Genomic DNA, 24,917 nt, shown 5'->3' with positions numbered 1-24,917 from the left:
CTAACAAACTGAAGGACAGTGGCTTCATCGCAATCCTTTTCAGGCAATGGTCCTGTGAACATTTCGCAGCTAACAGGCTGACAGTGGCCTGACAGTATTAGGCTGCTACTGGAGCGCTCCATAAACGTCATGCCGATAAGACCATTCTGAAACAGCAGGGCATTGGCTAAAACACTAACGTAAGTGACCCTGTCTTCACCATATCAAATCTTTGGGTCCTCAGCTAAATGCATATTTCTATAAGGCTTTTTTTGTTTGTTTGTTTCAAAGAACCAATACATTCATATGTGTGAAAATTAATACTCAACTTCTACCACTTTTTTTTTAATCTAAAATACTTCTAAAAATACCTGGTAAAAAACCATTGAGCTGGTAGTATAACCTAGTTTTGACAAAATAGTCAATACACTGAAAATTCATTTTGCTTTTCCTCTCATCATCAATCATAAAATTTTGCAATCGTTTAAATGTATTTTCCTGATCCTAGACAACACTGACAGTCTCCAACTCAACTATTTTTGTAATGGCCAAGCTAAGGGGTAAGAATGGAGTCCATCGACACTTTTCTTGTTAAAGGATGAATTTAGAAATAAGTTTCTAAACCAAACGTGCTATAGTATAGTAAAGTTATATTTATCGGTTAGTATCTCAAAAAGTGACTATGTCATCTTTACTAACAATTTAAACTTTCTAGGAGTCATGCCAGGCTGGGCCAGATTTCCCATCTCCCAGAGAAGTTGGAATAGCTTGTTAGATTCTGGAACAAGCCTTCCTTGCAAGGCTGAGGGTAAACTCACATTGTGGGTTTGAATTTCTCTATTTGCCCGCTAATATAGCATCCCTCATCTGTTTAATGTCACGTTCAGCACAGAGATTCCAAAGCTGAACAAGGAGACTTTTATTTGGTTGCCTTTACATTGTAGTACTTAAGCAAAAAAATGTATTTTAGAACAACATCCTGGTTACCTACCACCCTGAATGGCATATATCTTCTCCTCATACTTCATAATTAAAGCCGATATTTTTATACCAAAGCAGGCAGAGCTTTTCCATTCTATTTTGTTCTGAGGAAACGTAATTAGTTCAGTTTCCATTTCAAACTAACACTTAAATATTTCATTTTTCAGTTAACCTTTCAATGCCACAGGATTCAGAAAAGAAGAAATGCTGAACATGTAAAATGAAAACCACCTCACTATCAGATTCAAGACCAAGGCCTTAGAAAGGAAAAAGCAAGCAGATCTAGCCAGGAAGATGTTACAGCATTTTTTCCCAGGGTAACAGCATGTGCAGGTGTCAGGAGGCACTGTTTTTCACACTAATTGCCATGCATATAAAACCCAGGGAAAACAGAGTTCAAGGAACAGCTGTGACAATGAAGTCTGATTAAACCAATGGGAGCTTTAAAAGAATTTGTGTGTATGTGTGTATGCATATGTACATATGCTGGGAAGGGAAACAGATATAAAGAAAGTCATATATACTACTTTTTTAAATTGTACAATACTTTAAAGCTATATCTTTGAATGTTTGTTTCTACCTGCTTCTTCCTTTTAAGTGTCAAATGAATGATGAGTAAACTTCAACCAAGGACCAAGTCCAACCACAACTACATTTGATTTGGCTCATTGCGCACACTTATGCCTTAGCTGAGTGATATATATATTTACAACTTAAAAAGAGAATACAAAGGTACAATTACATATAATTCAGCCTTCTAGAAGGTTACAAGAGAATCTTGCTACTGCATCAGCAAAGGTTTTTGATTTTTGCCTCTCCCAAAGTAGGCCTTAACTCCAAAGCAGTTATATTACTTGCTGATCCTGTCAATATAATGAAATTTTCTATTGAATTGGCAGTGATATTCCAAAAAATTTCTTCATTAAAAGCCCAGCTGAGCTTCCAGCTACTAGCCATTGACAACTGCCAGCCATATGACTGAACCACTGTAGATGCCTGCCCAGTGATGTCTTCAGATATCTGTGTCCACAGTTGCTAGCTGGTCACAATCACATGAGAGACCCCAAGTGAGAACCTTCTGTTTGGGACTCTTCTAACCAACAACCCTTGAGAAATATGATAAATTATTGTTATAAGTCATTGAGGTTTAGAGTAGTTTGTTTTGAAGAAACAGATCATTGAAACACTGGGCAGGAGTGGAATCTGAGCCCAAAGCATTGATGTATCTGCAATATTTAGGAGGCAAAAAAAAGATGGAGAAGTAAAATAGATCATTTTTTAGTCATTGTGTGAGGCACCTTTCGACAAATCATAGCAAAGGGGTCTCATGTAGTAAATAACACACTGGATTCTTGGGGGAAAATGCATATAACACACGGGTATACAGTAAACTTGGAGAATCATGTACCTGTTATAAGTTTTCAAGATCTTCAGGTCTCCATATTGTATCTGTAAGGGTTTTGCATGGCACTAGGTAAGGAATACAGTCTCTGGGGCAGAAATATGGACGAGTACTAGTCATATAGCTCTGAATGCCAATGACCCATACCAATAAAAAGGACATGATGTCTGATATCTAAACAGGTAGGCAATGTATGTTATAGGGTTTGCTAGGCCATTCTACTTATTTTACTTATATGTGTTTTATGGTATTGCTTCACATAGGTCAACACATGAGAATTCAAAAATGCACTTAGATGTTGGGGATCTCAACAATGACTCATACCCTGGGATGAACCCCTCCCAGTTTGGAACCTTCAGAAGGAAGGACTGCCCTTCCCTTTTTATCTCTTGGAAGTCATCCTATGCTCTGAGACATTACAGGAATTCCAGGCCGTCTCAGACTTCCCATCATATACTCGTTGCCCCAGGATTTGCACTGCTGAACCACTTATCCAGTCATCAACTGATCCATTCAGATGCAAAGAGGAAGAAGAAGAATTTGGGAAAATCCACATGAATAATTTACAAAAATATCTATTAGGATTTGATTGTAATTGGTGATACAAGCATGTAGAAAAGAAAAAGCTAGTGAGGTCAGCCTGGTTAATGAAATGAGGGAAGAGCACTACAACTAACTTTTATTCCACAGGCTTTTTTTCTAGGTCACCTTCTGGGAGTTGATTCCTATGGGGAAAGTGAGTGAGCGAGTGTTAGTCGCTCAGTCATGTTTGACCCTTTGCAACACCATAGACAGTAGGTAGCCTGCCAGGATCCTCTGTCCATGGAATTCTCCAGGCAAGAATACTGGAGTGGGTTGTGATTCCCTTCTCCAGGGGAACTTCCCGACCCACAGATTGAATCCTGGTCTCCTGTGCTGCAGGTGGATTCTTTACCATCTATCTGAGCCACAGGAATTTACAAATGAAAAATGTCATATGGTCCAAATTTTGAAGAATTTGCAGTATATTTTCACTTGCTTCTGGAGATCTTTTTTCACTGAATTAAAATATTTTTTGAAAAATGTATATTATAGATAATTTGTTAACCCTCAAAAATCCAGAAGATAGTTACTTATAATACTTTTATGAGTAATAAAGAAACAATGAGAAGGGAATGGGATTAACTAACAAACTTCAATCACAAAGACTTTCTTACCATGATACCTGTATGAAGCATTATGTAATGCACAGTTTGAGTGACATCAGCTGCATGAATCAAATTGTGGTATGGATTTTTGTACTTGCTGTAACCAACTTCTAGAGCTTCTGCAAAGGCAATTAGGCAAGAAACAGGAATCTGCAGAAAGTAATAATTATGATTATATTTTGACCAAAAGAGTGGCACTAAATTAACATGAGCATAAAGATGCTTGGGATGGGACACATCAGTGAGTCAGATGTGGGCAGTAGTTTCTTAAAGTTAAATGTGGATTGCTCCAAGAAAACAGTTCATTAATCTGTCAGTTTTCAATGCTGATGAGAATTATAACCCCCAAATGTTTAATTAAGATAGACGAAATAACAGTCTTAACCATACAGCAATCTTTAAATTTTTATATCATCTAGAGTCAAATAAGAAGGTTAGTTTTTAAAGGCATAAACTCTTCCAATTACAACTGGTAAAATCTAGTTTTTCTACCAGTAATTCAAGGAGGTTAAAATAAATGACCTCCCAGTAACTTCTAACTCTAAAAAATATCATGACTCCATAGATACACACTGAGAAATCTGAATCAAATTTGTGGCTGAGATAGGTCTAAGTGAAGTTAATTAGAAGCCCTTTCATTTTAAGAAAAGCTGCCAGAAACGGTTCATTTTGCATTTTAGGAAACTCATATTTCTTTAAGACACAGATTCCAATGTGTACACGAGTGTTCCATGAGTAATTCAAGGTGACATTCATATCTTGTTGCAATGATGCTATCATGGCTTTATGATACCACAGTGGAAATAAGAAATGTCAGTGATTTGTGGAGAATAGCCATATCATGTGGTGAACTCATCCCCACAGTTCTGTGATCTGCCAACCCAAAAACATTTTTAGATGAATTGATTAATGAGTCAATGTTTTGCATTTACACTCTCATATAGATAACTCATTCTAAGAGCATTTTACTTTTGTTTCATGTTTCTGACCTTGAAACGGTTGATAAGATCATATCTGGTGAATAGTTCATAAATCATAAACTTTAGACTATGTTCTCCACTTGCTTCATTCAAGGCAAATACATCAAAAGACCATTTATCAACATCCTGTAGGAAAAAAAGTAAACATTTTATATGACAACATCATGTGGTTTTGTTTCTTTCTATGAAAAATTCTTAGAAAGATCAGGAATCATACATCCAGCAGGTCAGATTTCAATTCAGCACATCAGACTTTACTTTCACCAGCATCTGATATGACAGGGACACAGTGTCTATGGATCCACAACAGTGAAGTCTGTATACTTAAGTTCTCCCCCTTAATCCCAAGGTTATCCAATTTGATATAATAAACTATAACTCCCTTATTCTTAGTCTCTCTCCAGATGAAAGCCATAAATTATTTTCCCAAAGTGGGCCTAATTTTAAGGTAGAATTCCAGGTTATGTGGGTGATGTAATTGAGGGATAGAGGGAAGATGACCCCGATTTACCTTCCCCACCCACACACCTACTATACTGCTTGAACGTCTGCCTTTTCAATTTAGTTCATTCTGTCGCTCAGTCGTGTCCGACTCTTTGCGACCCCATGAATCGCAGCAGCCAGACCTCCCTGTCCATCACCAACTCCCAGAGTTTACTCAAACTCATGTACATCGAGTCGGTGATGCCATCCAGCCATCTCATCCTCTCTTGTCCCCTTCTCCTCCTGCCCCCAATCCCTCCCAGCATCAGGGTCTTTTCCAATGAGTCAGCTCCTCGCATCAGGTGATCAAAGTATTGGAGTTTCAGCTTCAGCATCAGTCCTTCCAATGAACACCCAGGACTGATCTCCTTTAGGATGGACTGGTGGGTCCACCTTTTAAGAGCTACTAATTTGCTTTAGCCCTTTGATATTTTGAGTCTTCCTTTTTTTCAAGATGCAGATACTTCCTTGGTGGCTCAGGGGTAAAGAATTTGCCTGGCAATGCAGGAGACACAGGTTCAATCCCTGGTCTGAGAAGATCCCACACGCTGCAGACCAGCTAAGTCTGTACACCACAACTGCGGAGCGTGTGGTCTAGAGGCGGGAAGCGGCAACTCCGGGGCCCACGCGCCACAGCTACTGAAGCCCGCGTGCCCTAGGGTCTGTGCTCTGCATCCAGAGAAGCCACTGCAATGGGAAGCCTGCGCACCGCAGCTGGAGAAGAGGCCCCGTCCTCCACAACTAGAGAAACACCTGCTCAGCAATGAGGAACCAGCACAGCCAAAAATAAGTAAATAATTGTTTTTTTTTTTTTAAATACGCAGGTGCTTTAGAGAGAGAGAAAGAGAGAGTACTGTTTCTAGGTAGAGTAATAGTACCTGATTCCTCACTCTAACCTTGGCTGATTCATCTTTACTTTTTCACCAGGGCCAGATGGTGAGATAAAGGAAGTGGGCCTCTTGACTGGGGAGGAGGATAGTGTTTTTGGCATTTCAGGCAATTCCCCAGGGAAGTGATCAGGCCTGTAGTGAAACAGATACCCTATGAAAGTACCCCCTAATTGTGGGAAAGAGGGCAATGAGCAGGTATACCAAACCAGTCCAGCCACCTAAGGATATTGATTCAGGTAATTCCAGGTCAAAAACTTGCAGAGAAGCCCACAGATGGACTTGCAGTAAGTGTTATCAGTACATTAAATATGTATTAAGATAAAGTTTGAGTTTGCAATCATAAATAAATCTCTGAAATTTAGAAATCTACAGAAACACAGCAGAATCAGTTCTAATAATTATCAGAAATTATTAGCAAAGAAGGTCTAGTGTTTGCACACACAGAATAGGTTTAGCATTGGACAGTAAGTGGATAACCTTAAAGCTGTATATTAATTTCAAATTTAAGCAGGCCCTGTATTAGAACTTTTCATTTAGCATATTTCACAGAGACAACAATACATAATGTAATAAACTGAAAATAAACTGAAAATATGATAAACAGTATTCAAGCCATCTTTTAAAACTCTTTTGACAAACAGTAACAATAACTCCAAATGCAGTTTTAATCATTTGGGAACACCAAGGAAATATTTTTTGGCTTGCTTGTGTACCTTTGTTAAATTCTTTGCATTTGGCCTTAATTTGATCCCCAAATACTTGCTTGATCTGTTTGTAAATTTAAAAATCTCTCAGAGTTCTGTTAGAAGTCATTTTGCCATTAATAAAGCTCAAAGGAGACAAACAAATCTCTTACTAAATTCCAAAGCTAACACAGAGGAATCAGTTCAGACTGTTGCAAGGTTGCTGTTTACAGTTCCTGCTAGGGGTTTCCAACTGAGGAAAAGGTTAACTCTCCATTTGGGGGCATTTTTTTTTTTATCAGCAATGATAATTTATATCTGTAAACTTCTGAAGATGCTTGGCTTTTACATTGTCAGGCTGAGAACAAACAAGGCTGGAGGTATCTCAGAAAATCAGAATTATTAAAACATGCTTAGTGATAATTCTCCTCAACCTGTTAGTTCGTGTTTCCTCTATACTACGTTTTTGAAATCTGCTTGCAGTCTCTCATACCAAAATATTCTGGAAGTTGGTTTCTATAAAAATAAAATTGATTTTCTTGTCTACAGTTGAGGAAATAATGAGGAAATAAAAATCTTTTAAGAGCTAAGGAATAATTCATATCCAATAATATGACATTTCAGTTATATACTAGGCTCTATTATAGTTTTAGAAACAGGAATATAAAAAAGCTTCTGAGAAAAACATTGCTTTTTTAAATGAATAAGATTAAAATCTAATATGCAGCAGAGAAAAAAACAAATGCAGAGAAAAAACAAAGGGGATGTTTAAAAGGGAATTAAGGAACAAAAGAAATCAATATAAATGTAAACTAGGAACGGGGTTTAATATATCAAAAATAAAGTAACTTGTTGCTAGTATTCTTTAAATTTTTGGTTAATACAGGAAACCACTATAAAGCTATTAGAGGAGACAAAGTTGAATTTCCTACCCAAATTAAGCAACAGAATGAAATAGGGAACGTAGAATGACAAGCCTACAAAATGCCTCTTTAGTAATATAGTCTAGGAACAGTGTTCACATACACACACACACAAACAAAGTAGGAACAAGTGAGTCAAAAACTTTTACCACATCAGATTTTCAACTCTAGTTATTTCTAACGCATGTAATACTGCAACTGGGCCTCAGACTAGGGCAACCACAGGGAAAGTCAGAGACAAAAGAGATAAATTTCTTTTTTGTTTACTTTCTTAATTTTATCTTCCTTTTTATATTTTCTCAGACCTAAAATTCTAAACAATTTTCTTCGATCTAAGTTTTGTCCTTTAATTACATTTGACTGAAATGTCTTTTCACTGATAATGCATTCGTTTCATAATATATAGTAACAAAATATGTGTATTCTGACAAATGCTGATGCCCTCTCAAAGTTGAATACAAGCCCCACCTAAATAAAGCAAAAAGCATAAAGCATAAAAAAGACAACATCACACACATATGTGTATTTATACATGGGTATTACCAGTTGTTACTGATAAACATCTATATGTATTGAGTTTGTTAGTATAAACATTAACAAACTGATCCTCATTTAAATCAAGTTATGACTTGAAACACATGACATTTGTAAATGGTTAAAATAATTTTTTATATTCTGATATGTAAACTACATCAAAGACCTATTCTTATTTTCCTCCCATCATTTCAAAGAGACTAGAAAAAGTGACTATTTTATAAACTAAGATAACTAAAACTTTTTACCTTTAATGTTACTATGACAGCTTCTGGATATGCCAAGCCGACCATGTGATAGGACTTTCTGTACATTCTGAAAAAGAAAAATAAGTGTGTGTATAAAAAGCATTTACTCAAAGTTTTAACTGTTTATTAAAAACAAAGAAATAATTACCTTTGACTTGTTGACCTGGTATCATTAGATACAGATTCTCTTTCTGGCAACAGTGATAATTACTGCCATCATTTATTACATGTTTACAATGAAAATAGTATTTTGTTTACTCACAATCACATATAAAGTCAATATGGTTTTAACGTCTATGTAAAGAGATCTTTTCCTAAACTTCAGCTTATTAAAAAAAAAAGACTGTCATTTGCATGTGCAGCAACAATACTTTTTAGCAGACCATCACATTCAAGACAGCAGAGCAGCCTTGTTTTCTGTCCTGTGTTACGAAATTTTCAGTCTGGAAGCTGAATGTCACTGAAATAGTCCTTTATAGGTTTTCTTTCTTTTTTCACAAAATGAAAATTATAGAAGAGAATATGTAACATCACCAGAATTTACACACCTTACTTTTTTTGTTTTAGTTAAGAATATTGGGAGGAAACCATATTGAAAAAAATTGCTTAAGTTTGTTCAAACTGTCTTTTAATATTATTTAATAAAGATTATCAAGAAAGGATATTTTTATTTTTATAATAGCAACAATAAAAATATTTTTATTAATCAGTAATTTGTTGGTTCCATTTTCCAAGGGAAAATCAAGATGACTTAAATAAATATAAGAAAGTCTTCCACTGATTTGTGCAAAAATAGAATCAACGTGATACCCTAATGTGTAGAAATAGCAATAGGTTTCTAACCAGGATTGAAAGAAACATGGTTCCTCCACAAAGTCCTGTGAAAACCATGGAATAATCATGTCCCTTAATTTTTACATTGTTAGCTCACAAGCAAGTTTCATTCCTAGATTACACTGTAGTAAACTTCTCCTCACAAGATGCCTGAACAAAGCCATAATTTAATGACTATATCATTATATTGGGGGTCAATATAAGAAATATAAGAAAATATTCTGCATCTTTTATAGAATCACTAAGGGAAATACTAACCCTTTTGACTCAATATATCTTATATTAAAAATCCATAAGACATTAGTCAGTTCCTATGTAAATGCTATCTTTTTTTAAGATAATAAAAGCCAAATAATTTCTCATATTTTCCTTTTTAATCTTCACTTCTCAGATGCTCAGAATTAAAGTATTGTATTTACTTACATAGAGATTAGGCTTTCTTGATAAACTATCTTCCCATTTTATTACAGAGACCTTGTTACTTTATTTCCATGTTCCCATTTTAAAATTCACATTCAAAAAACTAAGACCATGGCATCTGGTTTCACCACGTCATGGCAAATAGGTGGGGAAACAATGGAAACGGTGACAGACTTTATTTTCTTGGGCTCCAAAATCACTGCAAATGGCAACTGCAGCCATGAAATTAAAAAACACTTGCTCCTTGAAAGAAAAGCTATAACAAACCTAGAAAGCATATTAAAAAGGAGAGACATTACTTTGCCAACAAAGGTCCCTACAGACAAAGATATGGTTTATCCAGTAGTTATGTACAGATCTGAGAGTTGGATCATAAAGAAGGCACCAAAGAACTGACTCTTTTGAACTGTGGTGTTGGAGAAGACTCGAGAGTCCCTTGGACAGCAAGGAGATCAAACCAGTCAATCCTAAAGGAAATCAGTCCTGAATATTCATTGGAAGGACTGAGGCTGAAACTGAAGTTCCAATACTTTGGCCACAAGATGCAAAGAGCCAACTCCTTGGAAAAGACCCTGAGGCTGGGAAAGATTGAAGGCAGGAGGAGAAGGGGATGACAGAGGACGAGATGGTTGGTTGGCATCACTGACTCAATGGACATGAGTTTGAGCAAGCTCTGGGAGAGGGTGAAGAATAGGGAAGCCTGCTGTGCTATAGTCCATGAGGGCACAAAGAATCGGACACTGCTGAGCTACTGAACACAATTTAATTTTTGTCTTGAAAGTGAAAGTGAAGTCACTCAGTCATGTCTGACTCTTTGCGACCCCATGGACTGTAGCCTACCAGGCTCCTCTGTCCATGGGATTTTCCAGGCAAGAATACTGGAGTGGGTTGCCATTTCCTTCTCCAGAGGATCTTCCCTACCCAGGGATTGAACCCAAGTCTCCCGCATTGTAGGCAGACGCTTTACTGTCTGAGCCACCAGGAAGTATTAAATGACCTTAAATAATTTTTAGATGTGGCAAACAGTTATAATAAAAAATTATCCTTATCCTCTATCTCAGTTGGAAGATTTCAGAGCAGCCTATCAGAAAAATACTAACATTACTTGCTCCACTAAGATAGGTATATATATTTTAATCTTGCAGAACAAGGAAACAATTTAATCACAATATAAAAGGTCCAGGCATTTTTTTTTAATAAAAAATAAAAAAATAAAAATAAAAGGTCCAGGCAAGGAGGAACTTAAGAGTTTTTTGATGAAAATGAAAGAGAGTGGAAAAGCTGGCTTAAAACTCAGTATTCGAAAAACTAAGATCATGGCATCCAGCCCCACCTCTTCATGGCAAATAGATGGGGAAACAATGGAAATAGTGAGACTATTTTCTTGGGCTCCAAAATCAGTGCAGATGGTAACTGCAACCATGAAATTAAAAGACACTTGCTCCTTGGAAGAAAGCTCTGACCAACCTAGACAGCATATTAAAAAGCAAAGACGTTACTTTGCCAACAAATATCCGTCTAGTCAAAGCTATGCTTTTTCCATTAGCCATGTATGTATGTGACAGTTGGACCATAAAGAAAGCTGAGTGCCAAAGAATTGATGCTTTTTTTTTACTGTGGTCCTGAAGAAGACTCTGAAGAGTCCTTTGGACTACAAAGAGATCAAACCAGTCCCTCCTAAAAGAAATCAGTTCTAAATATTCATTGGAAAGACTGATGCTGAAGCTGAAACTCCAATATTCAGTCACCTGATGCAAAGAACTGACCCATTGGAAAAGAACCCTGATACTGGGAAAGATTGAAGGCAGGAGGAGAAAGGGACAACATAGGATGAGATCGTTGGATGGCATCACCGACTCGATGGACATGAGTTTGAGCAAGCTCCAGCTGTTGGTGATGGACAGGGAAGCCTGGTGTGCTGCAGTCTATGGGGTGGCAAAGAGTCAGACACAACGGAGCTACTGAACTGAACTGAAATGATATTTAGTTTTGTTTTTTTTTTTTTTTAAGAAACAAATAGTTTTTTCTATTTTTTTAATCATTACTAAAAAATGGAGGTACGGGGTAATGAAGTTGGATGGGCAAGGAGATAAGTGGTCAGGAATAAGAAACTTTAAAAATTAAGTAACTTTACATCTGTGTAACTTCATGGCACAAAAGGCAGTATTATGTAGCAAGGAGAACACACAATTTAGATCTTGGATCACAGGGTAACCAATCCCTAGCTGTGTGACCTCTAGAAAGCTAATGTCAGTTATCTGTAAAATAAGGATAATCATACACTTTTTATGAAGATAAATGATATAAACGCCTAGTGTAACATTATTATAAGTACTCAATATAAGAAAGCTGTTATTATTTTTTAAATGCTTGTTTGTTTATTTTTGGCTGTTCTGGGTCTTCGTTGCTGTGTTCAGGCTTTCTCTAGTTGCAGTGACCAGGAACTACTCTTTAGCAGCTCCCGGTCCCTGCAACTGGAGAAGTTAGTGTGCCGGCTTCTTATTGTGGTGGCTTCTCTTGTTGGGGGGAATTGACTCTAGGGTGCCTGGGCTCAGTAATTCTGGCCCATGGCCTTAGTTGCCTGAAGGCATGTGGGATCTTTCCAGAGCAGGGATCAACCCAGTGTCTTTTGCACTGGCAGAAGGATTCTCAAACACTGGAGTACCAGGGAAGTCCCAGAAAGTCATTATTCTTAATATTAACATTACTGTTCTCATTACTCTGCAGCCAATACCATTGGCTCCAATTCTGACATTCTTCAAGGCTCTTTGGGTTCGGTGAGAACTCTCATGTTTCCTAGACTTGGAGCAGGTTTGAGAAATGAATATCCCTGTATATTCTCATTATATATAAAGAAAGAGAAGGAAGAAGATTACTCTTCTAAGGAGAAGGAGAAACCACTTCATTATCATTTTCTAACTCTATAGCTGGGAATAGGATATTAGGGTGAAAACTTTAAAAATTAGTGTGGAAAAGTAGGATAACTCATTCTGGAGAATGAATGTGGGAGAAACCTTAATGCAGTGGTCTCACATATGAGTAAATAGTCATTATATTACAAGTTGCTGAAAAAGAACAATGGATTTCCTGTTCTCCTGTAAGTGGTAAAAGTTCTACTGGAAATAGGGAAGATTATTTTTGGAAGGTTTTTTATTACAGTTGCAGAATATAATTCAAAAACTTAAAAAAAATAAAACTATCATATGCCGGACATTGTGGTGGACAAGAGACTACTCAGTGGAGAATAAGAAACCTATGTGTTGTTTTCACAGGGTTTATTTAGTGGTGAAGAGGGACAATAAATAAGAAATAATACATGAGTAAAAAGAGCACTAAATGCTATGAGGTAAACCACTGGTTGGGATAGAGAAAGTGATGAACAGTATACAGAGTAACCAGGAAAGGCCTCTGGAAAGATAGAAATGGCTAGTCAGAGTGAAGTTTGGGGAAAATCATTTCTGATAGAGGAAAGAGCAGAATTACTGGTCCCAAGGGAAGAAAGCTCAGTTCAGTCGCTCAGTCGTGTCTGACTTTTTGTGACCCCATGGACCACAGCACGCCAGGCTTCCCTGTCCATCACCAACTCCTGAAGCTTGCTCAAACTCATATCAAGTCAGTGATGCCATCAAACCATCTCATCTTCTGTTGTCCCCTTCTCCTCCTGCCTTCAATCTTTCCCAGCATCAGAGTCTTTTCCAGTGAGTCACTTCTTTGCATCAGGTGGCCAAAGTATTGGATATTCATGGAGTTGAAATCACACTAGTATAGATATTCAGTAAAGGGTGATAGTAGCATTAGATGAGTCTAGAAGATAAGGGGGCCTAGTCATGCAAGCTGTGATACAGAAGTTGCCTTTAATACCAGGTGAAATGGTACATCCAGTGAAATGGTAAAGGCAATCAGATTATTTTAAGGTTAAGAATGACAGAACTGAATTTACATTTTAAAAATCACTGTAGAAAGTGACTTGCTTAGAGAAAGCAAGTGAGGAAGAGGGGAGCCTAGTTGACAGTTATTGTCACATTTCTGATGGCAGGTGGCAAAGGCTTAGATTGGGGTTTCTGGAGAGGAGATGAGAAAGTGAGTAGGTTTGGGATACACTGGTGTAAGCAAATTGCTTGGACTTGCTGACGGGCTGATTCTTGGAAGGGGCTACTTGAGAAAAGACTCAAGAAGCCTTTCTAACTTTCATGATTGAAGATGATTATTTTTCAAAATTCTAGATAAACATATCCTTTTGTTTACATATTTACTAATGGAAATTCAAAAGTAATAGAAAATATTTCATTTCTATGTGTTTTAGTACTTTGATTTCTTTAAGACTACTTACTAATTTAGTTACCTTAAGTACGTTTTGATGTTTCTGTGCAGCAAATGAAAAAAAAAATGAAAGTTTAACATATCAATATATTTCACAGAATTTGTTTTGATTTTCTATTTAATGAGAATGGAAATTTAGTTGGTTTACTTTTACAATTTTAATTTATTTTTCAGTTTGCCAAATTCTATATTTTCTTAAACAAAAAGGCAAAATATACATTTCTTCATTAAAGCAAACATACACTCTTTTATCTCTGATTCTTTCACTGATTTTCTGAACTACTATTTAGATGTTTTCAAACTGATACTAAGAAAAATCAACTGTCACACACTTACCTAACTTGTTTTAAAAAATAGGAATATTATTATAAAAATTATTTATCTCCAGCCCTACTTGTCTGTTTCAGATTTCAGGTCCCATTTGGCAGAGTTGGGAGCAGTTTATGCACTAGGTGTTGGAGGTATCATCTCACCTAACTAATCAAGCTCATTATGCTTATTATGAAGGTTCCTTTATCAAAGGCAATTGAACATGGCTAAAACATACACAAAGTAATTTGAATAATAATAATTTGGGTAATAAAGGCATAAACCAAGATCATAGATGCTTTGTTTCTTATGGTTATAATATATCTTTAAATCACATCAAATACTTCTTGCAATGCTTGTCATTTAGATTTTTAGAAACCCAAGAGGGCTTCTCATTGTTCCTTTAGGAAGAAGATGAAAGTTTAGGAAGTTTATTAGAGGTAATAACTAGAGATGTCTGAAGATAAAAAATAATGTGGTCTCCTTTAATTTTAAACACATTGATAAAAAATTTCTCTTCCTTAATTTTGCTTTGATAACCTTTGTTATTTATAACTTGATGTAGCATAATTGTTTCTAAGTCTAAGTAAGTATAAGTAACTTTTAAGAACTATTTCTCAACATTGTCAGATGTAAGATGTTTATTTCGAGTCTTTTTATAGTTTTAGTTCTGAAGCATCTTATTTCCAGACAGAAAAAATAAGCTATGTTATTAAGGGCTAAATAATATAAAATCCTGTCATATTAACATGTATTTCACATTAGAAACTCTAGTGATTTGACTTGCTGCTTCTAAGGGCCAGCAAGTAACAGAATTCCTTCAGTGACAGAAAAGTTAAAAAGCTCTTCAAGGAGATTGGACATGAGAGAGCTTTACTCCAAGGTCGTAAGAGGATGGCCTTTTCACTTAAGTGTGGAGAAAAGGCCTGCGTGATTTTGTTATGTAGTATAGAACTTATTTTATCAGGCACTACATTTTACTTGGGTAATGTTAGGTTTATAGCATATGAATGTATTATAATTGTTTTTAAACAGTTACTCATAAAGATTCATTTGAGAATGGCCATTCAAAAGTCTATACTTTATTTAAGTCTTTATATTAATTTAAAATAAATTAAAAAAAAGTCCAGGACAAGATATTTTTTGTTATAGGGTAAATTTCCTCATAAAGTCCTAAATCCACTTATTCCAGGTATACTTATGATTACAGTTTTCCTCAATAACTACAGGACTCTCATAATATTGATATATTAAGTATATTTTCTGCCTTTTAAATTTTGTCTTAATATACCAGCAAGTTCACTTACCTTTCCACAAAAATTCCAGCTTGAACAACATGCACAATGCTCCGAAATCTTGGTTTTTCCTCAGATCTCTTTTTCATCATCCCCATTTTCCGTGTAAAGGTAGAAGCCAACCAGTCCCGGACTTCTGATGGGACAGAATCCGACTGAATGTCACTGAGCTCATCATCAGTATCCAGCAGTCTCCTACAAAAAAATTTATAGTGATTAAACCCATTTATGATAAAAACTCTCCAGAAAGCAGGCATAGAAGGAACATACCTAAACACAATAAAAGCCATAAATGACAAATCCACAACAAACATTATCCTTAACAGTGAAAAATTGAAAGCATTTTCTCTAAAATCAGGAACAAGACAAGGGTGCCCACCCTCACCACTACTATTCAACATAGTTTTGGAAGTCCTAGCCACAGCAATCAGAAGAAAAAGAAATAAGAGGAATCCAGATTGGAAAAGAAGAAGTAAAATTCTCACTGTTTGCAAATGACATGATCCTCTACATAGAAAACCCTAAAGATACCACCAGAAAATTACTAGAGCTAATCAATGAATATAGTAAAGTTGAAGGATATAAAATTAATACACAGAAATCCCTTGCATTCCTATACACTAATGATGAAAAACAGAAAGAGAAATTGAGGAAACAATCCCATTCACCATTGCAATGAAAATAATAAAATACTTAGGAATAAATTTACCTTAAAAAAAATGACCTATATATGGAAAACTTTAAAACACTGATGAAATAAATCAAAGATGACACAAACAGATGAAGAAATATACCATGTTCGTGGATTGGAAGACTCAATATTATAAAAATGAGTATACTACCCAAAGCAATCTATAGATTCAATGCAATCCCCATCAAGCTACCAATGGTGTTTTTCACAGAACTAGAACAAATAATTTCACAATTTGTGTGGAAACACAAGAAACCTCAAATAGCCAAAGCAATCTTGAGAAAGAAGAATGGAACTGGAGTAATCAACCTTCCTGACTTCAGACTATACTATAAAGCTACAGTCATCAAGACAGTATGGTACTGGCACAAAGACAGACATAGATCAATGAAACAAAATAGAAAGTCCAGAGATAAATCCATGCACCTATGTACACCTTATCTTTGACAAAAGAGGCAAAAATATACAATGAAGAAAAGACAATCTCTGTAACAACTGGATTTGGGAAAATTGGACAACCACATGTAAAAGAAGAAACTAGAACATTTTCTAACACCATACACAAAAATAAACTCAAAATGGGTTAAAGATCTAAATGTAACACCAGGAACTATAACACTCTTAGAGGAAAACATAGGCAGAACACTCTCTGACATAAATCACAGAAACATCCTCTATGACCCACCTCCCAAAGTAATGGAAATAAAAACAATAAACAAATGGGACCTAATTAAACTTAAAAGCTTTTGCACAATGAAGGAAAATATAAGCAAAGTGAAAAGGCAGCCTTCAGAGTGGAAGAAAATAATAGCAAATGAAACAACTGACAAAGAATTAAATTCCAAAATATACAAGCAGCTCATGCACCTCAATACCAGAAAAAAGAACAACCGAATCTAAAAGTGGGCCAAAGAACAAAACAGACATTTCTCCAAGAAGACATACAGATGCCTAATAAACACATGAAAAGATGCTCAACATTACTCATTATTAGAGAAACACAAATCAAAGCCACAATGAGATATCATCTCACTCGGGTCAGAATGACTGCCCTGAAAAAGTCTTCAAACAGTAAGTATTGGAGAGGGTGTGGAGAAAAGGGAACCCTCTGACACTGTTGGTGGGAATGCAAACAATACAGCCACTATGGAGAACAGTGTGGAGATTCCTTAAAAAACTGGAAATAGAGCAGCCATATGACCCAGCAATTTCACTGCTGGGCATACACACTAAGGAAACTAGAATTGAAAGAGACACATGTACCCCAATGTTCATTGCAGCAATGTTTACAATAGCTAGGACTTGGAAGCAACCTAGATGTCCATCAGCGGATGAATGGATAAGGAAGTAGTGGTACATTTACATACTGGAATATTACTCAGCTATAAAAAGGAATGCATTTGAGTCAGTTCTAATGAGGTGGATGAAACTGGAGACTATTATACAAAGTGAAGTAAGTTGGAAAGAGAAACACAAATACAGTATATTAACACATATATATGGAATTTAGAAAGGCAGTAACAATGACCCTATATGCAAGGCAACAAAAGATAGACAGATGTAAAGAACAGAATTTTGGACTCTGTGGGAGAAGGTGAGGGTAGGATGACTTGACAGAATAGCATTGAAACATGTATATTACCATATATAAAATAGATATCCAATGCAAGTTTGATGCATGAAACAGGGCACTCAAAGCCGATGCTCTGGGAAAACCCAGAGGGATGGGTTGGGGAGGGAGGTGGGAGGGGGGTTTAGAGTGAGGAGACACATGTGTACCTGTGGCTGATTCATGTCACTGTATGTCAAAAACAATCACGATATTGTAAAGTAATTATCCTCCAATTAAAATTAATTAACTTAAAAATTTTATAGTGGTTAAACTTTAGGAAAAAGTGAAGAAAAACTAACAACAAAGCAAGCAGAGAAATAGGATTTGAAGTATAGCAAGTCACTCTCTGATCATCTTTTAATATGAGCTATATCAAAAATTCACTAGGTTAATATTTGGAAAGCTCTGAGTTTCTCAAATTGGTCATCTTTTGAGGGCAAAGACTAATGGACTTGAACAGTTGATAAGTTCCCAAACATTTAAGTACAGTGACATCAGTCTGGAGATACTGATTATTAATATCATCAATATATTATTCCAATAATGAATAAAACTAAGATAAAATAGGGAAGGGGCTTCCCTGGTGACTCAGCAGCAAAGAATCCGCCTGCCAATGCAGAAGATGTGGGTTTGATCCTTGATCCTGGAAGATCCCCTGGAGAAGGAAATGGAACCCATTCCAGTACTTTTGCCTGGGAAATCTCATGAACAGAGGAGCCTGGTGGGCTACAATCCATGCGGTCACAGTCTGACAGTACTTAGTGACTAAACAACAAAATAAGATAGGGAAAAGAGTTCATATACAGATGTCTATTAAAGGATATATTGGATGGAAAGAAAAAGGGGAATTGAAGTTATAAAAATTGTCTTCTATTTAATAAGTTTGTGTATACTGAGCACAGAAAGTACATACTATGTGTATAGTCCTTGGAGTTTACAGAAGTCATTCACATGTTTTATTTTATTTGATGCATATCCTTAAATTTTACAAAAATACTCCATAGATATTCATTCTGTTATCAACAGCACAGATGAGAAGGTGAAAAAAAGAAAGATGAAAACAAATGGAAAAGCTCATTTTGGGTGACCCAGCCAGTGTCAAGTGGAAAAGTTAGAGCAAATGCTATCTGTCCTGAGGGTGCAGATCTGATGGGCTTAGAACTGCTGGCTGAGAAAATCAGCTGTGCGAGGAGGAAGTAACCAGGAGCTCAAAGTACTGCCCTGCCGCTCTCCAGTATAAGCCCCAGATAGACAACGTTGACGGCACTGGCCAGTAATAATAACTGCATTAAGGCTGGGCAGCTCCAGTGACCCAGAACTTCCTAAGGGTCTGAACTGGCAAAATAGTGTGAAAGGCTTCACACAAATACACAGAGACTTTACAGAGCAATTGAACTTTGCCTCCAGGAAGAACACAGGCTAGCTCTGTCTGTTGCTTGACTGTTGTTTCTTTGTGGGTGCACCAATTTAAGAACTCAGAGCTATTTTTGGCACATTTTAGCTTTGACCTTTGGGTTCCATTCACTTTGGTAGATTTCTTTTTTTACAGATTGAGGCCTAAGGATTACGAGCCGATGTAGGGAAGGTAGCCAGAGCTGACAGCGTGTGCTTAAGCCTCCAGAACAGGCCACATATCATCTCTAGAGAGCAGGGATCAAGGAAAGGGCACAAAGGCAGGAAGTTCATCGAAAGCACCCGAAACTACCAAAAAGAGGCTCAAAAGATAATATGACTTCCGCTATGTTCCACTGCATTTTATAAATGTTTGGATGACAGTCCTTTGCCAATATTTATTTTTCAAAGTACTAAACAAGTATGAATGCATTTATGAAATACCTTATGAAAAAATATACACAACTTAAGTGCAGGAAGTACAAAATTACATGTACACACATGAAGATAAAAAAGACATAGAAGTTAATATTAATACTTACTCTAAATCATATTTAATTCTCATTTGGCTCTTACATTTGGATGATTTTGATTTATACCTAACACATGGACATTGTAATTCAAAGCAAATTGTTTTTTTCCTCCTTTTGTTCATTTAAAATCAGATTCCTCAGTTAATCACAGCAAGACATTTCCACTACATAGTTTGAAAATTTCAGGGCTTATGCCATTTCTATTATTATTGATGCCATTTCTATTATTCCTTACGCAATGATCAAATAAAGCCAAAGAACAGGACAGGTGGAATGGGAATCATTGTGTGTAATCCTATGATGTCACTGCGCTCCAAGAATTCTACTGCTGCCTTGATTTTCAACTACACTGAGTAGAATGACAGACACACGGTAATGGTTGTCAATTGGTCCTTTGCGAATCTGATGTGGAGGACTTTAGGACTATATGTCCTAAAATCATAAATTATCCATGACAGTTCATCAAACATGATCAAATCAGCATATGAGAGTTCACATATAGATGTGGTACCCAGGAGTCTAGCAATTCTTAGTCATCATGCATGATGTCATTTATTGAGAAGGAAGAACATATAACTTCAGGGGGAAAAAGAGTGATATAGATTAATTAATGAATATAAAAATAGAGGAACAGAGTGCATAAGGAGAAAAGCATGAAATATTCTAATGTACAAAAAAGCAAATCTCAAAAAAGCAACAAACAACTCTGTGACAGTTAATTTTTTATGTTCACACACCTAGCTTATGATGCTGTGTTGTTTGGTCAAACACCAGTCTAGATCTTGTAGTGAAGGTATATTTTAGATGTGGTTTACATTGAAATCAGTAGACTTTGAGTAAAGCAGACTACCCTCCATAATGTGAGTGACCTGATCCAATCAAAGGCCTTAAACAATAAGAAGGAATCTTGCCTCCAAACTACTGTCAGACTCAACATTTACATCTGTCAGAATTTCCAGCCAGTGTCTGCCTCCTTTAAAGTATAAGTAAGACCATGTGTGTGCGTGTTTAGTCATGTTCTACTCTTTGTGACCCTATGGACCATAGCCATGCTCCTTTGTCCATGGAATTCTCCAGGCAAGAATACTGGAATGGGTTGCCATTTGCTCCTCCAGGGATCTTCCCAACCCAGGGATCAAACCCATATCTCCTGGGTCTCCAGAATTAAAAGGCAGATTCTTTACCACTGAACTACCTGGGAAACCCAAGTCAGACCATGCCAATGCTTAATTCATACAGCCCTATGAAGTGCACCACAAGCTACATCTCTACTTATATCTCTTAACAATTTCTACCTTATTCATTTTGCTTCGACGGTGCTGGCCTCCTTGCTATAATCCTATCTACCAAGCTTGCTTCTGCTCAGAATCTTTACACTTGCTGTTTCCCCTGCTTAGAATCTCTTTCTCAAGATGTGTGGATCATTTCCTCACTGCATTCATAAAGTGCTTCCTTGACCACCCCCCTCCCCCCAACTCAAATAGTAAACACCTTGATTCTCTTTATCCTGTTATAGACTTCTTAGCACTTACCACTGCTAATGTCATGCCATATGTTTATTAGTTTTTTTTTTATTCAAAATGTTTTATCCAGTAGACTATAAAGACAGGTCAGAGAGTTGGTTTGTATCTTATGCACTGCTGTACCGGCATCTACAGCAGTGAATGGCACAGATTCGGGGGATCAACATCCAGAAAGATCTACACTAAACTATTACAAGTGATTACCTTTGGGAAGTGGAGTAAGGATGGAGATAGTATAAGAAATTTTAGTCTTTTAAAGAGTCCCATATTCTTTGATTGATAAGCACAAAAGCATCCTGAGGTAGTTCACTATTAGCCATCATCTCTTTATTACCTGTATGTTAATTTGCTCTTGAACGATCTCTTTAGAATTTTTGAAGCAAATTATGGGGAAATATTTATTTGACTTGGAAAAATATTAGACATTTTTCTGGATTAAGGACAAGTATAAGACTGGATACTATAAAAACCCCTAGGGAAAACTCGGGCAGAACACTTTTTGACATAAATCACAGCCATATCTTTTGGGATCCATCTCCCAGAGCAGTGGAAATAAGAATAAAAATAAACTAATGGGACCTACTTAAACTTAAAAGCTTTTGCATAGCAAAGGGAACCATAAATGAAATGAGGAGACAACCTACAGAATGGGAGAAGATATTTGTAAATGATGTAACTGACAAGGGATTAATCTCCAATATATGCAAACAGCACATACAGCTCAATAACCTAAAGACAACCCAATCAAAAAATTGGTAGAAGATCTAAAAAGGCATTTCTACAATGAAGACATACAGATGTCCAAAAAACACATGAAAAGATGCTCCACATTGCTAATTATTAGAAAAATGCAAATCAAAATTACAACGAGGTATTACTTCACTCTGGTCAGAATGGCCATAATTACAAAGACTAAAAATAACTGCTAAAAAAAATAAATAAATAAAAAATAAAAATAACTGCTAAAGAAAGTGTGGAGAAAAGGGAATCCGCCTACACTGTTGGTGGGAATGTAAATTGGTGTAGCCACTTAGGATAACAGTATGGAGGTTCCTTAAAAACTAAAAATAGAACTACAATGATCCTTCAATCCCACTCCTGGAAGCATATCTGGATAAATCCATAATTTGAAAAGATACTGATACATGCACCCCTATGCTCACTGTAGCACTACTGGCAATGGCCAAGACATGGAAGCAATCTAAATGTCCATCAGCAGAGGAAAGGATAAAGAAGATGTGGTACACTTACACAATGGAATACTACTCAACACAAGAAGAATTAAATAATGCCATTTGCAGCAACATGGATGGACCTAGAGATTATCACACTAAGTGAAGTAAGCCAGACAGAGAAAGACAAATATCATATGATATCACTTACATGTGGAATCTTTAAAAATGATACAAATGAATTTATATACAAAACAGAAATAGATCCATAGACATAGGGGGGGGAAAAAAAACTATCATTACCAAAGGGGAAAAAATAGGCGGGAGATAAGTTAGGAGTTTGGAATGAACAGATACACGTTCAAGCTCATGCTCAGCTGCTCAGGTGCGTCAACATTTGCAACCCTCTGGAGCCTGTCAGGCTCCTCTGTCCATGGCATTTCCCAGGCAAGAATACTGGAATGGGTTACCATGCCCTCCTCCCGAGGATCTTCCCGACCCAGGGATCAAACCACATCTCCTGCACTGGCAGGCAATTCTTCACCACTGTGCCACCTGGGAAGCCCAGAGCATGGTAATAAATTCCTTAAAAAGACCCAAATAAGTTGTGAAAGAAAGTGAAAGTGAAGTCGCTCAGTCATGTCTGACTCTTCGCGACCCCATGGACTGTAGCCTACCAGGCTCTTCCATTCATGGGATTTTCCAGGCGAGTACTGGAGTGGGTTAAGATAATTAATTAAGTTTGGATAGAAGAAAGTTTAAAGGCAGGGGGATGAAACTTAAATGAATTTTAAAAATAAACAGATACACCTAATGGAGCATATTTCTCCTCTCCTCCCTTATTCATTTTTCCTTTCCCTGGCACCTGCCCTGAACACTCTTCTGAGCACAACAGCGAGACCTTCAGATTTCATTTGACCATGCTAGATAGGGCAAGAATGAAAACTCCAGTATAATATCAAATAGTAATCCTGTAATCCTGGGCTGCTAGAGAGTTACCAGAAATAATTTTTCTATACATTTCTCTAAGATGTGAAGATATCTAAATAAGACTATCACACATCAAACATTTTAGAGTAGTTTGCCCTCATTTCATTGTTGACATACATTTGTTCAAGTAGCTTGTTAAAATGAGATTTCAAATACTATAATGAATCTTGCTTCCAAAACATCCAACCACTTGACTGTGCTTTATCCTAGGGTTGGATGGCAGGGTAAGCATAAATGTTTATTCCATGAGTGCTCTTAAAAAACAAAGACTTTGTGTTTAAGAAACTTATAACATGAAAGCAAAAATCATTGGTACATTTCCCTTGGGAATTCTTAAAATGCACTACACTGAAAAGAAGGATCAGGAGTATACATCCAAAATGTTAGCACTGTTGACCTCTGAAAAATGCTTCAACTGGTGTTTGATTCAACTGTTTTTAGTCCATAAAGCAGAAAGTGAGGGGTCCCTAAACATAAGCTGTGGGTCACTGGGGGGCCGGTGAGCTGTGGAAATTGACCCTGCCTCCAGTCAGCACTCTACTGATCCTTGGAAGCTATTTATACTCCAAATTTTCTCTTGAAATCTGATGACACAATTCCCCAAGGGCTTATATTTTGAACTAGAGAGTTTGTAGGAAAAGGGAATAAAGAAAGAGGCGGCCACGGAAGGAGAGGTCATGGGATTCTGACTCTTACAATTATATCAGTGAAAACATTTCTGTCCACAGTAGACTCTTAGAAAATAGTTACACTCATGTACCCAAACAGTTATTTCCAGGCATTCAGTGCCCACGTTTATACCTATTAAGTATCTAAATTCAAGTGCCAAATGCAATTAGGGGAAACTGACTTAAATTTGAAATTTTCTTTTTCCTGCTTTATTATTCTTATAAAGGACACACTTAAACAAAACACTAACTCATTCTCCTCTTCCTCTAATATTTGCTGGGCCCACAGTAGGAGCACATATCTCTGAATATTTCACCACTAAGTATTTAAAGCTATATATCAAGAGAACAAACAGCTACATTTGTTTTATCCTTCTGCCTTTTAATAAGTTTCATAAAAGTCTGACAAATTGGGTTGGAAACAAGAATTCTCAACTCCTTGTGTGATAGGGCTGCACCCAGCTGCCTGCAGCTCAGGCCCTTGCTGTAAGAACAGGTGGACACTGTGGTCCCAGTACAATTTCCATCAATCCGCCCAAGCTTGAAAGCAGCTGCTGCTTGGCCATTCTTTAAGGGTGGAGAGGTGTACACACCCTCAGTACCCTGGGCCTCCTCAGGAGAAAAGACCTAAGGAGGAAGCCCATGAAGACTTAGGAGACAGGCTGATAGACATTTGGGTAGAGAACTCTGGGGTCTCAGGGCCAGAATATGGCAGAGGGGCACAGTGGACAGGGCAGGGAATTCCAAGATGTGAGTATCCAGCAGGGAAAAGTCATGAGCTCAGTTTCTCCTTGGCCTTGGAGACCTTCTAACCCCTGGGAAGGGGCAGACCAAAAGATGGCCATCATTGAGCACCCTCATGTGGGGG

General features: G+C 36.9%; 1 protein-coding gene across 6 annotated transcripts in view; it reads right to left on the bottom strand.

Moving 5' to 3' along the window:
• Positions 1-24,917, bottom strand: part of PDE1A (phosphodiesterase 1A) — a 376,053-nt gene that overhangs the window by 81,788 nt on the left and 269,348 nt on the right. For all 6 annotated transcript variants that reach the window (XM_043894606.1, XM_043894604.1, XM_043894603.1 and 3 more), the window contains 4 exons: positions 15,481-15,663; positions 8,291-8,357; positions 4,539-4,655; positions 3,559-3,699 (listed from right to left, as the gene is read on the bottom strand). In XM_043894606.1, coding sequence (XP_043750541.1) covers positions 3,559-3,699; positions 4,539-4,655; positions 8,291-8,357; positions 15,481-15,663 — 508 coding nt within the window. The remainder of the gene's footprint in view (positions 1-3,558; positions 3,700-4,538; positions 4,656-8,290; positions 8,358-15,480; positions 15,664-24,917) is intronic.

Source organism: Cervus elaphus, chromosome 33 (assembly GCF_910594005.1).
Source record: "Cervus elaphus chromosome 33, mCerEla1.1, whole genome shotgun sequence".
Taxonomy (NCBI): domain Eukaryota; kingdom Metazoa; phylum Chordata; class Mammalia; order Artiodactyla; family Cervidae; genus Cervus; species Cervus elaphus.
This window is presented reverse-complemented; position numbering and strand designations above follow the sequence as displayed.